General features: G+C 43.7%; 1 protein-coding gene across 2 annotated transcripts in view; it reads left to right on the plus strand.

Moving 5' to 3' along the window:
- Positions 1-17,380, plus strand: part of map3k5 (mitogen-activated protein kinase kinase kinase 5) — a 73,625-nt gene that overhangs the window by 48,007 nt on the left and 8,238 nt on the right. For both annotated transcript variants that reach the window (XM_076272574.1, XM_076272573.1), the window contains exons 13-25: positions 1,144-1,239; positions 2,184-2,265; positions 3,201-3,334; positions 5,110-5,237; positions 6,224-6,360; positions 7,469-7,574; positions 9,685-9,842; positions 11,381-11,558; positions 12,308-12,325; positions 13,505-13,682; positions 14,116-14,284; positions 14,696-14,881; positions 16,433-16,538. In XM_076272574.1, the coding sequence (XP_076128689.1) occupies positions 1,144-1,239; positions 2,184-2,265; positions 3,201-3,334; positions 5,110-5,237; positions 6,224-6,360; positions 7,469-7,574; positions 9,685-9,842; positions 11,381-11,558; positions 12,308-12,325; positions 13,505-13,682; positions 14,116-14,284; positions 14,696-14,881; positions 16,433-16,538 (1,676 nt within the window). The remainder of the gene's footprint in view (positions 1-1,143; positions 1,240-2,183; positions 2,266-3,200; positions 3,335-5,109; positions 5,238-6,223; positions 6,361-7,468; positions 7,575-9,684; positions 9,843-11,380; positions 11,559-12,307; positions 12,326-13,504; positions 13,683-14,115; positions 14,285-14,695; positions 14,882-16,432; positions 16,539-17,380) is intronic.

Below are 17,380 nucleotides of genomic sequence, written 5' to 3' on the forward strand. Positions count from 1 at the left end.
CCAGTCTGGTGTGGTTCAGACTGTTCCTTACCAGCATGGCCCTGGGCAATGTGTTCCTTACCAGTCTGTTCTCCAGAACTGGAGAAGGAAAGAGTGGTGTGTGTGTGTGTGTGTGTGTAGCAGCCTCCAAAATGTGCCTTGTCTTCTCCATCGTTCTCTCCCTCTCCACCCACACACAGAGGCATTCATCAGCTCACACACACGCCCGACATGCAAACACACACACACACACACACACACACACACACACACACACACACACACACACACACACACACACACACACACACACACACACAAACACAAGCTAGGTCGCCATGGTCCTCTGCCGGTGTTGCTAGGGAACGCGGCTTTCTCCGTTCCCACTCGTCCTCCCATGCTGGCGCGAGGAGGTGAAACAATGACACGCCTCTGAATGAGGGATATTGTTCTGTCAGTCCTCAGGCATTGCTCACAGGCTCCTGATGGAGGGAGCTATTTCACAGGCAAACAGTGGCGTCCTTGTGGCCGGCTCTCTGTAGCCATCAAGGGCATATTACTCCAGATGCGCATACAAGCGCGCGTACTTGCACAGAGTGGATGAACTAGCTCACGGAAGCTGTGTGTGCTTGTCTCTCAGGGGAAGTGAATGACGATTAGAAAGCTGTGTGTTCACGTGGAGTTTGGCAAAGAAAGAGTTGTGTCAGTATGGAAGGACACACTTAAAATTACTTTACAGCTTACCCTCAATTTTCATTTCTGATCCTTTTCATCTCTGTACCTTGAAAGGCACATGATTTGATAGATAGATAGATAGATAGATAGATGGATAGATAGATGGATAAATGAATCATGGATGAATAGATAGAGGGGGAGATTGATATTCAGATGGATAAAATGGATAGACAGATAGATAATAAAGGTAGAGATAGATGGATGAATATGTAGAATGATTCGCAGTCTTGTGGCCTTCTGAAAAGTTTTATACTTGTTGAATTCTGAAAAAAACTTGGTAGAAAAATGTGACAGACACACACACACACACACACACACACACTCCTCAGGGACCTCCCGCTGCTGTCATTCATTTGAAAATGTCACACTGCACTCTCTCCTCTTTTTAACCTTCATCACCATCCTCTTCCTGTTCCTCTCGCCCCACAGCATCTCCAAGTTTGATGAGCGCAGTGCCTTCCTGTACGTGCTTCACAACGCAGACGACTTCCAGATCTATTTCTGCACCGAGATGCACTCCAAACGGTACCAGACTTTACCCTGAGGCATTGTCGACCAAAATGCCAAAGTCCTGCCTTATTTTCACAAAATGTGTATCCAAGTCAAATTTTCCACTACTCATACCATTGGAATAAAAACAGGCAAATCCAACCATCACTTTTATGTTCTGTGTGGCAAATGGATCAAGAGTCAAGGTATTGAGGTATTCCAGGCTAGTGTTGGTATCCCTACAAGGTCTGCACACACAACGAATCTGTGGAAAGATATATTTGTATTTTAAAGGGTCTTTGGGGGGGGGGGGGGTTGGATCAGCCCAGTCAGGTACCCTCTGGTCCTGTGCTCCCCTGTTTCCAATCCTACTCAGAGCTGCCACATAGGGAACCACCTGCTGCTAAATCCGATTTTGACAGACCCTCCAGCAGGGCTGTGAGTAGAGAACATAATGTCATGCCTGTCTGTCTCCCTGTGGCTCGCAAATCTCTCTGCACAAAATCATTCCTGCAAAGGGGAATTTCTGAAATGGACCATTATGGTATTATTCAGCGGAATATGTGAATGTCATGTAAATGCTTTTGTGGTAGCTGGTGCTCTTCTCTCTGCACAGAGTGCACAAAATCATTCCTGCAAAGGGGAATTTCTCAAATGTGTGTGTGAGAGATAGGCTCAGAAAGACTGTGTGGAATCCTGAAATGGCCTGAGAAAACACAACTGTGAAATGCTAAATGAGCCAGGAGCTATTATGTTGTAAAATAAAGTCAACAGAGGTATCACATTGGTCAATTGGGCAGGAGTATAAATGAGTAACTAATGACTGATCTGCATTAAGGGTTAATGCATGTAAGTTTGTGTGTGTGTGTGTGTGTCTGTGTCTGTGTCTGTGCGTGTGCGTGTGCGTGTGCGTGTGCGTGTGTGTGTTTGCGCGCGCAGTTTCCCTCTGTGTTGCTGATGTGTGTGTGTGGTTCCTGCAGGTTCTGTGACCTGGTAAACAGCCTGGCAGAGGAGGCCTGGAGAGGCCCAGATGAGGGCGACTGTGACGCGGAGGCCCTGGAGGTGAATCCTCTCTCTCTCTCTCTCTCTCTCTCTCTCTCTCTCTCTCTCTCTCTCTTTCTCTCTCTCTTTCCTCTTTTCTTCTTCCTCCCCCTTTCTTCTCTCTCTCCTCTCTATGCTTCTCTTTCTTTCTCCCTTTTTCTAACTTCTTTCTCTCCTTCTCCTTCTCTCTGCCTCTCTCCCTCTCTCTCTCTCTGTCCCTCCCTCCCCTCTCTCCCTCTCTCTCTATCCATCTCTGTCCTACTCCCTCTCTCCCTCTTTGCCATTCTACCTTCAGTCCCAGAGCACAATGCCATGTCAAGGTGTCATGCTGAACCAAATCCTCTTCCAAGAAACTGTTTTCCTGCCAAGGAACTTTAAGTGGTTCCTGTTGCACGCTTAACTTGCATCAGGAAACACAGAGCCACACCAGCGTATGAGCTCACGATTTGATTATTTGTTTGATTTTATTGTTAATTTAATGAATTTATTCATTGACAATGACAAGCGCACATATTTTCTGTGTACTGGTAATACCAAAAGGATCAAAGGGGAAAAAATTGTAATGTCCGTCAAGTCAGACCACCTGCGGTTCACCTTTATTTGTTTGGGTACGGTTCACTGGATGCGAATGTGTGCACATGATATTAACACACCCACGTCTAACTGAATGGAAGCACGCTTCGGATCAAGTGTCAAACAGGTCTTTTAAACTATTTGAAGTAATCTGTTTACAGTGATTATCCATGACTCTTTTACATGCTACAGGATTTTACTTTTACTCAAGCGTGGAGGCTTTGAGGTTATTATTGCTTTCGTTCTCTTGTGTCTCTTCTGCTTTTCAATGTGTGCCTCCCACTTTGTTTCCTCATTCTCACTTTCTTTTTTTGGCTCTTGCCTCTTTCACTTTCTCTCTCTCACTTTCTCTCTCTCTCTCTCTGTCTTTCTCTCTCTCACAGTACGACTATGAGTATGACGAGCATGGAGAGCGGGTGGTTCTGGGTAAAGGGACCTTTGGAGTGGTGTACGCGGGTCGCGACCTGAGCAACCAGGTGCGCCTGGCCATTAAGGAGATCCCTGAAAGAGACAGCAGGTGAGAACGGCATCATTACTCGTCATGCCAGGAGCCTTCAGTCAATGGGGGTACCTGTGCTAAACAATCGGAGTAAAGCACCAATCGGAGTATTATCAGAATCTGGAATACTCCAGTTTACATGCTAGTACATGCTGGGACAAGTAAGGGGAGTTTTGAACATTCTAACAAAAGATTCTTTTTTGCAACAATAAAAACCTCTGTTCCACAACAATGTAAGATTCCACAGATATTTATAAACTCCAACTGTAATCAGAGTTTGGTTAAATGACAAATTTAATCAGATTAAACTGATGTTCACTTTCCACTGCATTGTGCCCTTCCACTTCATCTGCCTTGTGTTCCACTGCAGACTGACAATGAACCGGCTTCTTTTGTTTTGCGCTTCTTGAAAGACGGTCAGCTCAGCTTTTCTTTAAAACCATATCAAAGAACCTCTGGTTTGCCCTCCCTTAGAAACACTTAGCTTGGACAGCTCACAAAGCACATTCATCTTCCCCTTAGGAACCTTGCAAACTCTATTTGAACCTCCTTTTTCTTACATCTACATTGACATGTAATCATTTAGCTGTCACTTTTTTCCAAAGCGACTTTTGGCTGGTAATGAAATGAAATTGTGCATGATTTTACACAGTCACATTAGTGTGTTCAAGGCAGTGGGGCTATGTCATTACATAACTGTGGCCTTCGACTCACAATCACTCTAGCACACACCTGCTGCTTCATTGAAGGCTTAATTGTGCACACATGACCCTCTCAGTGTTATGCAAACACTGCTAACAATACTGTGCGCTTGTTGTAATACTGTGAAGGAGAGAGGGGCGAGTGGTTTCCTGTGTGTGTGTGTGTGTGGTTGTGTGTGTTTGTGTTTGTGTGCGTGTTTGTGTCTGTGTCTGTGTGTGTATGTGGTCGCTTGATGTTGCATCCCACTGAGCAGTGTAAGAGTGAGTGCTTAGTTAATCATGCGCATGCACACACGCACGCACACACACACACACACACACACACACACACACACACACACACTGACAAACACACACACTATCACACACCAGGCCTATGAGCTAGGGCAATACAGGGAACTTTTGAGAGCGAGTGAGAGCCAGAGAGGGTCGCTTAGCAACTGCCTCTGCTCCCCGGTGATGGGTCTGGGCGGCATGCTTGTTCCACCTACAAGGCTGCAATTAAGAGGCTCCTTAAGAACCTGAGAAGGTTCCGGATCTGTGCGCTCTTCCTGTAATCTCAACCTCAAGTCATTAGGGATGTCATGGAAGGGTCCTCGAGGATCCACTTTTCACCATGAATATTTGATGCAGAAAAACATAACCCGGCAATATGAAGGACCTTTCACATTTTATGGCTGTGCAGCTTATTGTTAGATGCTATGTATGAGATGCCTTGGCTCCTTGAGCTAAATGAAATGTCTTTAGTGCTTGGCTCTTTTATTACACTGAGATTTCTCTTACGCAAGTGTGCTGAGTAAGAACTGCTTTAATAATAAGCAGTATTCATAGACAGGAGGTAAATACATTTTTCTTTCAATCTGAAGGTTAGACTTGCTGCATTTTAAGGACTCTGCATTCACGATGCCAAAACTATTATAGTGATAATGCAACAGTGTTAATCTGTTACTGTTTATTTGTTTTCATTTTAACTGATGAAGGAAATGAAATGCTTTTTGTGGTGTGATATGTTACACAACAACAAACTGATTTCCTCATAATGTGAAATCTGGTGTTGACAAATATTTTGGTTGCACCTTCTTTTGGCCTCAGATACTCCCAACCCCTGCATGAGGAGATCGCTCTGCACAAACACCTGAAGCACAAGAACATCGTGCAGTACCTGGGCTCCATCAGCGAGAACGGCTTCATCAAGATCTTTATGGAACAGGTGCCTGGAGGTAAGCAAGCACCAGAACACAATAGCACAAACACCTGAGAATGATAGACGTGTAATAAGTAAGGGATAACGGCCGCCGAGGTGTCCTGTTATATGGAATTAATGGACGAGGGCGAGAGGCGAAGAACTCCCCGACGTGCAGCGGAAGCCCAAGCTGTTGCCCTTTTCCAGGTACACCAAGGGCCCTACTTTAAAAAAGCTGGGAAAAGTCGGTCAACAGGCAGAGTCCTTGTGGATGAACTATAGCAATCGTGTGGCACGTGGGAGCACTGAGCTACCTCATCAGTGTTTGCAATTAAGCTCTCGCTGATGGTGTTAAACCAGCGAATAGATTTTTTCTAGTTAGGCTACTAAATTAGCTTCAGTGAATCTTTTCACTTTGCCCATCACTCAGCTGAGGGCCCCATGTGCACATGATGCTACATTTTAGTGAAGCTGCAAAAGAATGTCTACCTAACATACAGTCCAGCCCAGGTACAGAGCAGTAGTGGTAACTATAAAATATCAAATTGACATTTGAAATAAATAATAATAATAAGGAAAGGACACCTCTCTCATTTTCTTAGTATTAAAAAACGTATTCAAAAGGCTGATACTTTAATCATTGGACTCACCCGTGGCCTACTGGTTAGCGCTTCGGACTTGTAACCGGAGGGTTGCCCGTTCTAACCCCGACCGGTAGGAACGGCTGAAGTGCCCTTGAGCAAGGCACCTAACCCCTCACTGCTCCCCGAGTGCCGCTGTAGCAGGCAGCTCACTGCGTCGGGATTAGTGTTGTGCTTCACCTCACTGTGTGTTCACTGTGTGCTGAGTGTGTTTCACTAATTCACGGATTGGGATAAATGCAGAGACCAAATTTCCCTCACGGGATCAAAAAAGTATATATACTTATACTTATACTTATACCACACTCAGTATACCTAAACGCATACAGACACAACACTAGGTGTTTAGGTTCACAGAAATCTTCTTTGTCCTTTGCTGCAGGTAGCCTCTCAGCTCTGCTGCGGTCCAAGTGGGGTCCACTGAAGAACAACGAGCCCACCATCGGCTTCTACACCAAGCAGATCTTGGAGGGGCTCAAGTACCTGCACGATAACCAGATAGCGCACAGAGACATCAAGGTGACATGTCTCTCACTTACTCACTCACTCACACACACACACACACACACACACACACACACACACACACACTCAGCATGGCAGCTCAGGTTGCAGGAGCTAAAGACGTCAGCTTTTTCTGCTTTGTCTCTTTCTGTTATTCATTTCAAAAGAAAATGGCTAGCAATTGGTTACTGCCATTACAGTGTTTAAAAATGGTAGTGGGATTACTACTCCCTGGATAGGACCCATCTAATAAACATGGCTGTGCAGTGAAAAGAACCAATTTTTGTCTTTGAACAGTACTGTAGCAACTATAAGGTCACATGTATCAACTGTCTAGCTGTAGTCCATCACATAGTACTGTACATTTATCAGGAAAAGCCTCTACTACCATTCACTTTGGACATTAATACATACACATTTGAGTTGAGATGAAAACCATTATTGGACTAATGCCTAAAACATTTAGATCAGAAATCAGTGATGATGACGGCAGCGTTTACTAATCAGTCAACTCAGTTCAGCTCTGCAGCCGTGACAAAAGACACACCCTGTCACCATATGTACTTCCCTTTCACTCTGTTTGCTCTGTACACACCGGCCTTTTAAAGAGCACCTGGTTATGGCCTGGGGAGTTCCTTGACCGTAATCCAGCAGGATTCCCTCTGTGTATCTCCAGTTCTAACACAGGGTTTGGAAGTCTTCAGCGTTTCTAAGGAGGATCGTTTCTGTCGGAGCCTCTCTTAGCCCTACGCCCACCACTGTCTTAAGTTCCACCTCATTTCACTGTTTAAGTGACTCCGACAGCCATTTGTGTAAATGTTAATCACTTTGTTTTGGTCAAGGCCCATCCTTTTATAGGGGTTTAATATAATCCGTTTTTATTTGTCTGCTATTTCTGGACACTGCTCAATATAATGTAAATATAGTGTTTTTCCTACTCATATTTTAGTGATTTAATTATTCTGTTCTCTCTATGTGTGTGTTTGTGTTTGTGTGTACTTGTGTGTGTGTGTGTGTGTGTGCGTGTGTGTGTTTGTGTGTGTGTGTGTGTTTGTGTGTGTGTGTGTGTGTGTGTGTGTGTGTGTGTGTGTGTGTGTGTGTGCGTGCGTGTGTCTCCCCACAGGGTGACAATGTTCTCATAAATACCTATAGTGGTGTTCTGAAGATCTCAGACTTTGGTACTTCCAAACGTCTAGCCGGAATCAACCCCTGCACCGAGACGTTTACTGGTAAACCTCATCTCTCTCTCTCTCTCTTTCTCTCTTGCTCTTTATTTTCATGTTCATTGTCTATCACTCTACTTATATGTCTTTATTTCTTTTCTTTTCTCTGATTGTCTAACACTCTGTAAAGCGCCATGAGACATGTGTAATGTTTTGGCGCTCTATAAGTACAATTAAATTGAAATTTCTCTCTTTCTCTATTCTCTTTCTCTCCCTCTCTTTGAAGATCTCTCTCTCTCTCTTGCTCTTTCTTTTCATGTTAATTTTCTGTCACTGTTCTTATGTTTTTATTTATCTCTTTCTCTATTCTCTTTCTCTCCCTCTCTTTGAAGATCTCTCTCTCTCTCTCTCTCTCTCTCTCTCTCTGTTTACCCTTGGCATCCACTCCACCCACCACCATTAAGCCCAGGAGTGGCTCAGTGCCCTTATTTACGGTGGCCTCTCCCTCCCTGTGCCTGTGGCTGTGTCTGGAGTGGCGCTGTGCTCCACGCCGCTCTGGTCTCACGACCCCACGCCCAGATTAAACCAGTCCCCACTCCCCAGAGGTGACGCCAGCAAATGAATGGCGCTCAGAATAGCCTGGGTTGCAGCACACACAGGAAATATTTATGTGTGTGTGTGTGTGTCTGTGTGTGGCTGTGTGTGTGAGAGTGAGAGAGAGAGTATGTGTGTGTTAGAGAGGGAGAGAGGGAGAGAGAGAGACAGGGAGAGCTGTGTGCATGTGTGTGTGAAAAAGAGAGGGGGAGAGAGGGTTTGGATTTGTGTATGAGGACAAGTGTGTGTGTGCGTGTTGTGTATCTGTGTGCATGGGGGTGTATGTTTGTGTGTGTCTGTAGAGTCAGGTGATTGGAAAAAAAGTTTTAATGCCAACCCTGACTAAGGAGCAACCAATCATGGACACATCCTGACCCGGCTGACGTGGATCAGCTGATGGCGTGGTGTGTATGTGTGTGTGTGTGTGTGTGTGTGTGTGTGTGTGTGTGTGTGTGTGTGTGTGTGTGTGTGTGTGTGTGTGTGTGTGTGTGTGTGTGTGTGTGTGTGTGTGTGTGTGTGTGTGTGTGTGTGTGTTTTGTGCATGTGTGTGTGTGTGTGTAGAGGGCGGGGGGTGTTCAGCACCCCTCTGGGCAGGAGATGGTTTCCAGACGCAGCCTGGTGCCTGTGCGGCCCACATGGCATGCCCACTTTTACTGCCCACACCCTCTCTGTGCCCTCTGCCCCACCTCTCGCCTAGTGAAACCAAGGCTGCTTTGTGTTTTCATATCTATTTTGTAATTTTTTCACCTCTCGCCTAGTGAAACCAAGGCTGTTTTGTGTTTTCATATCTATTTTGTAATTTTTTCACCTCTCGCCTAGTGAAACCAAGGCTGTTTTGTGTTTTCATATCTATTTTGTAATTTTTTCACCTCTCGCCTAGTGAAACCAAGGCTGTTTTGTGTTTTCATATCTATTTTGTAATTTTTTCTGAATGGATACAAATTGTGTGATTGTCCCTGGGTTTGTTTCATGTTCACACAGCAGCATTTTTAGCAGAACAAAACAAAACGCCACACTAAATTACTCTTACATTGGTCAGATTGTTGCTTCGGTTTTGACAGACGTTCCAAACATAACGTACCATTCTAGAATGGATTCACATATACCCATATTAACCTGTCTTTGGGGGGAAACGCTCCACTTTCCGATTCAGCTGCCCCAGACAAGCCAGATGTGAAAGCCCCTTTAGACTGACGTATTCATTATAGTCCAGTAAAATCAGGCTGTTTAACTTTCATCATGAAGTTGCTGCTATTATAGTCAAGACTTTTCAAAAGAAACTTTAATGAAGATATTTTCATGCCTTGTCCTTTGTTTCATGACATTAATAACTTAACATTTATTTTTAAAATGTATTGTGATAAGGCAGTTGCAGATAGACAGGTTGAGACAGGAGAGGTGTTAAACTCCTTGTGCTATAGATAGGGGATTTCCCGGAGTGGCCAATCAACAACCATGATACAAAAATCTATTTTTGATTATTTACTTATTTTTTACACTTTTTTCATGTGATTCAACATCATTTTTATGTGATCATCTAACATTACTGTTCCACTAATATCTGTATGTTCTTGTTTTGCAGGGACTTTGCAATACATGGCTCCCGAGATCATAGACAAGGGTCCGAGAGGCTACGGCAAGCCGGCGGACATCTGGTCCCTGGGCTGCACCATCATAGAGATGGCCACGGGCAAACCTCCCTTTTATGAGCTGGGGGAGCCACAGGCGGCCATGTTCAAGGTCAGAGGTCACTAGGGGTGGGACGTCACATAATGTATAAAACAGTATATCAGATTGTCACATAACTTTGTTTTATTTGTGTTGATTGGTTTCTCTGCTTTGAAGCTCATTTCATGAAACCAGTGATAATCTCCTATTTTTGTGTTGATTTTGCTCTCTTAAATCAGGGCTAGATTATATATAGAGAAATCGATTAGATGAATGTGTCGGTATGCTGATAAATGCTGTTCAGTAGTGTACTGTCTGTGTAAAAGTCTCTTTAAAAACCGCAACAGCGCAGCCCTGTCTGGGTTTGTACGACCAAAGTGTAAACATTTGGGGGGAGTTGTTGGACCAGACTGGAAATATTTTCCTTCCTCAGCAGTACTAAAGGAGCTGGGCCTCACAAGTGGGCTGGACACGTCTCCATATGCTCTCCGCTCTTAAACGTTCAAAGAGCCGAACCCCTAGCTGCTGTTGGGTGGTCCTCCAGTTCTAATTTGAATGTGGAAAATAAAGCAGGCAGGCGATTATCTGGTTCTGTGGTTTGCCCCCCCATCCCCCCCCACCACCACCACCACCACCACCACCAGATTAATACTAGGTCAGGTCTAGAAGGAATGATCGTCTATGGTCACCAGCCTTTGCCATATTTAGATGTAAAGCTGCTCCTGGGAATTTAGCAAAGCAAAACAATGGATTTTTTTTTCCAGACAGTAGTACAAAAAATGGAATTCAGTCTCTCGACAATGAGGAAAAAATATCTGTGTGAAGTAATTATCTGGGGAGGGTATTGGCATTGTTGGAATTTTAGCTGACGGAAATTGAACAGCTTCTGTGGAATTTCCCCACTGTCTCCATTGAACTTCACTGCACTTTACCGTTGCGTTGTTCAGCAGTGACTAATGAAGGAAGCTTGAGTAGACAGCTGTCTCTTCTGTGTGCTACTGTGACCTCTGTCTCTACAAGCCTCAAGCAATCGATTGCAATCGAAGCTTCTTAGTGATCCTTAACATCTCCATGAGGCACCTCTGCACTTCCTTTCAGAGATCCTGCAGCCTCAGTCTCCTCTTTCTTAATTGTGTTTTTCTGTTGGATTTGTAAGGCGCAGGAAAGGGCCTTTTTGTGAATGTTGTTCATTCAACTAGTCAGCCAAGACTTGCTAAAGCCACGATCAAAGTGAATGGTGATGCTGCTGCTGGTGGTGGTGGTGGTGGGTTGTGGGTTGGCATTCCATTCCTCCAACTTAACATTCCAGCCAAGCCATGAAAGAAATTCCTCAGATGGCGACATTGAACTCAGACAGTTTCTACTCTCATGAGTGAGTGTGTGAATGTGTGTGTGTGTCTGTGTGTGTGTGAGAGAGAGAGAGAGAGGAGGAGACAAGAGGCGTGTGAGGAGTGTTTACGTGCCAGTTAGGTGTACATCCCCATAATTTTCCATCAGATGGATAAGAGTTCCTCATTCTTTCCAAAAAGAATAGATGTGCTTGAACTGAACCAAGGAGACAGCAATGGAAGATTGGTCACAGAGTTCTCTCTCTCTCTGTTCTGCTGCAGGTGGGCATGTTTAAAATCCACCCTGAGATCCCCGAGTCCATGTCCACTGAGGCCAAAGCCTTCATCCTACGCTGCTTCGAGCCCGATCCAGACCGAAGGGCCACGGCAATGGACCTACTGACCGACGAGTTCCTCACTGTCACAAGCCGCAAGAAACGTGGCAAGAGTGGCTTCACAGGTGGGAACTGGACACACAAACACTCACACTCTCACACACACGCACACACACACACACACACACACACACATCTGGGAACATGCCCGTGCATGTTTGTTGTCAACAATCGCATGCCCCAAAAGGAACACGTTACACAGCATGCACGCTCTTAACTCACACACAAGCAGACATACTGGTAAGTGGGACAGACACACACACACACACGCACGCACACACACACACTCACACACTCAGACTAATAAAATCCTGTGAAGTCCCAGAAAGCAGCTCATCCATTAGGTTCAGAGGTTGCCACAGATAAGGGGACTGATTCTAGACTCCCCCAGACATGTACAATGGTGTTATTTACATCATTATGCAATGTCTTTGGTACCCAGCCAGAGGAAAACAAAATGCCCTAGATCTTGCCCTAGATTGTCATCGATCATTTTGTCATTGAGCTCATACTTACTCCGCAGAATAGTGATTTCTCATTTAATTTGGGAAATTGGAGAATTACATTATTCTATATTGAAACTAAGCATGCTGAGGTTGGGAATCCAACTGCAGAATAACAAAGCCACTGTATCTCACCCCTTTACCTAGCTTTTACGGAACTGTTGTTTTGGCTATTTGTACAATAAACTGTCACACTTTGCTGTTTTTTTTAATACTACTATCTATGTAATGGTCATCTGGAAGCATGCTCTGCCTGGTGTGGTTGTGTTTAACTGTGATGTGTGTGTTGTCTTTTTTGCGTCATACTGTAGCGCTGACCCCTGGCACAGGTGAGTTCTTATCTGTTGAAATTCATCTGGAATTCCTCCCCTTCAGACTTTGCTATCTCTCATCTCTCCCCCCTGAAGTTCATAGTCACACGTTATCTAGGAGGCAGATGTGTTGTATGTGATCTCCCCAGCACACTCCATAATAACAGCCTGTGTATTCCAAACATGCTCTCTTAGCCTAGTTTAGTTCAATATTATCTGACTTATATGATATAGAACAGTGGTTCTCAAATGGGGGTATGTGAGAGGGTATGTGAGATTTTAAAATATACATACAGTATATTTAAAAAATAGAATTCATGCAAAAATACTTTAAAAACAATTATTTAATAAATATTTCAGGAAAACATAAGTTCATAAAATTAATTTTATATTTCAGTAGGCTATTAAATTTCATCATCCTAAAAACCCAGAGTCCCCCCCATAACAGCATGGCTCAACCCAACCTGTCACATGCCACCCGCCATCACCTGTCAATCACTGTCAAAACTCAAACGATGGAGTCGTGGTTGAAGCGTAGCGGTATTCTTGTGAAAACACGATGGACAGTGCTCTGTTTTTTTCTCAACTACAAATGCTTTGCGCTGGTTAGGGGGTACTTGGCTGAAAAATCATTTCACTGGGGGTACATCACTGAAAAAAGGTTGAGAACCACTGATATAGAGACTAAGATTTTCTTAGTTTTTACCTTTTACACGTTTCGACCACTGACTTCGCAGGCTCCCTCATAAATGTCAGGTGATGTTGTTGTGACGCTGTTGTTGTTGCTGTCAGCTGATTTAAGTACATTTGGTCGTCCTGTCTGAAGTGGGCGCGTCTATAGCCTATAGCTGATCTATACATCTATGTCTTCCATTCACCTGCACTTCCCTGCTTTTTCTCTCTCCTACTGTGTACGTCACACATTGTTTTGTTATCTGTTGAAATTGAGCTGGGTCTGTGGGCCATTATTTTGTATTATGCAATCTATTATAATACAGTATATCATCTATGATGTCATATGGTCATATATAAAAGAACCTACTTCATGTTGCTGTTAGAGATATGACAGTGCTTCATGCTCTATTATACAGTTTCCTTATCAGACTTCATTCATTATGTACTTCATTATATGTGATTCCATATGTTTTGATGATTATACTTGTTATTATATGAGCGTTGTTGTTTGTTGTGGCTCAGAGTATCTGCGCAGCATCTCTCTGCCCGTTCCCGTGGTGGTGGAGGACACCAGCAGCAGCAGTGAGTACGGCTCCGTCTCCCCTGACAACGAGCTCACTGCCAACCCCTTCAGCTTCAAGCCCAGCCTCAAGTGTTACAGCGAGCGGGAGGTCAAAGGCACGCGCTCACTCTTCCTCAGGTAAGCTGAAGGTCACACAGGTCGCCTTATAGAAAGTTCTCCCAAAACAAAAGAGTGTTATAGTCTACCATCATGAACAAACATTTTGTGGTATGACTGGAATCCACAAAAACTGATCCACTCCAAAACTGAAACGGACATGAAATGTTTCGGATAGCAAGTCATTCACTTACATGGTTTCTCTTACAATCAGCTACGTGAATGCACAACATTCCACTGAAATGTGAAATAACAGAGTTAGTCAGTTGATTCCAAAATGACCAGGCTTTAAAACAGGCCAGTGATGACTTGGACCATGAACACACAAAGAACCATCAGAGATATTCACACATGTAAAGTTTGTGTGTAAGCTATAAGTTATATATTCTTAGAGAGGAGAACAGGCTGAGGTGTAGCATTGTAGTGATTCATAACAAAGCGGTCATTTTCCCAGCATCCCTGTGGAGAACTTTGAGGACCACAGTGCCCCTCCGTCTCCAGAGGAGAAGGACTCGGGCTTCTTCATGCTGAGGAAAGACAGCGAGCGGAGGGCCACGCTGCACCGCATCCTCACGGAGGACCGGGACAAGGTGGTGGCCAACATCATGGACACCCTCACGCAGGTCAGCCCAAAGGCCACCGCAAGACTCTCCGTTATATTGTCTTTTCTTTCCTTTAGTCACCCCACCTTCTCTCATCCTTTCTGTCTTTCTTTTCTCTATCTCACTATTTCCAATTCCAATCTCTCTCTCTCTCTCTCTCTCTCTCTCTCTCTCTCTCTCTCTCTCTCTCTCTATCTCTCTTTCTCTGTCTGTCTCGCCAGTTTGGTGCTTGGCACTCATTTGTCAGTACATATTCTCTTCAGAGTGTATAATAATAGATTACGGATTCACTTTCTAAATCAGCTTTGCTATTACTGTACTCTTACTGTTTTCCCAATTATGTACTTTTATCACGTCATATTGCATGCAGATCATCTTCATCCCTCTCTCTCTCAACCCCCGCCACGTGTGTGTGTGTGTGTGTGTGTATAGGGCTCAGAGGAGACCAAGCTGAAGCACCAGCACATATCCACGCTGGTGCTGAGTCTGGGCGACTTTGTGCGCATGGCTGACCGCAAGATCATCGCTAACACACTCTCGCAGCTCAAGCTGGAGCTGGACTTCGAGAGCACGGCCATCAGCCAGCTACAGGTGGTGCTCTTCGGCTTCCAGGACGCGGTGAGTGACCCTTCATGCCCCGGTGAAATATCGTCGGTCTGAGGCACAAGGGCAAGGGGTTTATGTTTTAAATAATAATAATGATACAATGAATAATTTATGTAATAATAATTACGTTATTGTTGTAGTGCACCACACTCATTTTCAGTAAAGCCTTAAAGCACACACTGGCTACACTTCCTCATATTAAATATGACAATAGGATAGATGGAATGGAAGTATGAAGATCGGACTAATGATTATTAGATATTAGATGAACGATGAAGTGTCGTGGGTCTGGTGAGTGGTCCGTTGTCACCATGACTGTAAATGAGAAAGGTTTCAAGATCTAGTTCAAAAGTATCACTCAGGAAGCCTTCCTTTCAGACTTCAGTTTGAACGATACTTTTACATTTTTTTCTTGTGCCACATACAGTACCATGAGCTTATTTTTAAATGCAGGAATGTTCTGCCAGGTTTCATATTCCATGTAGTCCACATCTTCCACACAGGAACTTATGGGATTTATGATGTGAATGTCACCCTGATTCACAATATTCATAATTTATGAGATTCCTCTTAGCTGCTACTTGGTAAATAGGATGAGAGTATCAGAACTGATTAAATATTAATTTATGAGTTAATGATTAAATTAGCCATTGAATAACTCACAATAGATGGCATGAGCAAGGAGTGTAATTGGTATAATTTTAGTCTGCATGTTTTTTTGTAAAGTAGCTACGAACTGAATCAAGCAGCAATCAAAATAGATTAGTTCCGTAATGTGCTATATTTGCATACAACATGCACTGCCATGCTATATAAAAAAGTTGGCACGCGGATGTGACTTGCACGTTTTTGGCTAGTCATATTTTTACATGATTTAGTTTCTTCCTCATTCTGAAGTGTTTGCATTTCCTCTCTGGTATTTTCTGATCTGTTTCTACAGAACATCTTTCAAACAGAAACCAATAAGGGAAGTTTGTTAGATTATCCAGACAGCTAGGCGTATGTATGTCATTTGCCTCACACACACAAGCACAGTCATGCGAAGGACTCTGTCCCTGACTGCCTGGCCCTCAGAGATGAGGGATAAGGTGTGGCAGGGAGAGATGCCCCCTTGTGGACAGACAGTGTAACTAAGAAGTGAGAATGGGGAGACGGATTAAATTGATTTCCGTATTTGCATTCCAATTAAAATGTACCAGACTAGGGAGTCAAAATGGTGCAGTTAACAGATTTTTTGGGGTTGTGCTAGACAATGGAATTAGGAAACGGAGTGCATTATGTCTAAAAAGTGTAATGTTTAGTGTTTTATGTATGCCTACTATATAGCTTCTTGCACTTTGTGGGAAGAGTAGCAACCTTATGGAAGCGAATTAAATGAGTTAGTTATGTTTAGGTGAACCTACCATTGATTCTTGTGTCGTGTGTGTGTGTCTGTGTGTGTGTGTGTGTGTGTGTGTGTGTGTTGGTGTTGGTGTGTGTATGTATGTGCAAGTGTGTGTGTGTGTGTTCTAAGGATGCACCAGTTGATTTAATAGATGTTCCTGTGGCTTTGCTTGTTTCCAGGTAAACAAAGTCCTGCGCAACCATAACATCAAGCCTCACTGGATGTTCGCCCTGGACAACATCATCCGCAAAGCTGTGCAGACGGCCATTACCATTCTGGTGCCAGGTAATGTCTGGAGCCTGTCCCAGCCTCTCCACCGGCTATTTCTATCTTCATCGACACAAATAGACTTTCCCAACATAGAGCCCACTTATATGCGCTGCAAATCGAACTCACTGCACCCATATATGTCATTGTTATGGAAAAGATCCTCATCGTAATCATCATAACTCCAAATTATTGCATTAAAATTCCATGCATTGAAGATGAAAGTTTCCATCTTGTGATTAATGCAGAGGAAAGAATTGTGGAAAATAAGAATAATTAAAAACAAATCTTGCCCTTCAAAATCTGCACGGAAGAACTTCCCAGGAGAGCATGCATCGAAAGAGTTAACACATTCAGAGGAGAGCAGCCTGCAGTTATCACAACGCTAAAATAGGGGTGATTACAAGAGCTGGCAGTGTTTAGAGTCTTTCATCATAAAATACGAGTAGGTGGGCAACATGACTCCCGGCCACTGTGGAAAGATGCTTCTCACTTAACCCTGCTGTTGCTTTTTGCAGCATCGTCCAAGAATCTAAAAATGTGAATGTTGCCAGGTAACGCTCTCTTAGGCAAAAAAAACATACATAAACATTATGGTAATTAATTATTTTACATCACTGGTAAAATGAGATCCTGCATATTCACCATAATTGCCCTGAAAATTGTTCTTATATGAATATTGCCAGTATTAGTCATGGGTGCATCATGTACCATGGATTACAAAGGTCACCATTTAAGTGGCAAAACGATTTATTCCACCTCTGATCGGATGGTGGCTGCTAAAGACAGATTTGCTCCGAGTTCAGAGTTGCACTTGTGTTAAACTGCACACGTCATTGAAACACAATTGATTTGAAACG

Source organism: Alosa pseudoharengus, unplaced genomic scaffold (assembly GCF_046254945.1).
Source record: "Alosa pseudoharengus isolate Yale_2024_CS ecotype anadromous, Long Island Sound unplaced genomic scaffold, YU_APseudo_1.1 YU_APseudo_1.1_scf_7, whole genome shotgun sequence".
In the NCBI taxonomy this organism is placed as follows: domain Eukaryota; kingdom Metazoa; phylum Chordata; class Actinopteri; order Clupeiformes; family Clupeidae; genus Alosa; species Alosa pseudoharengus.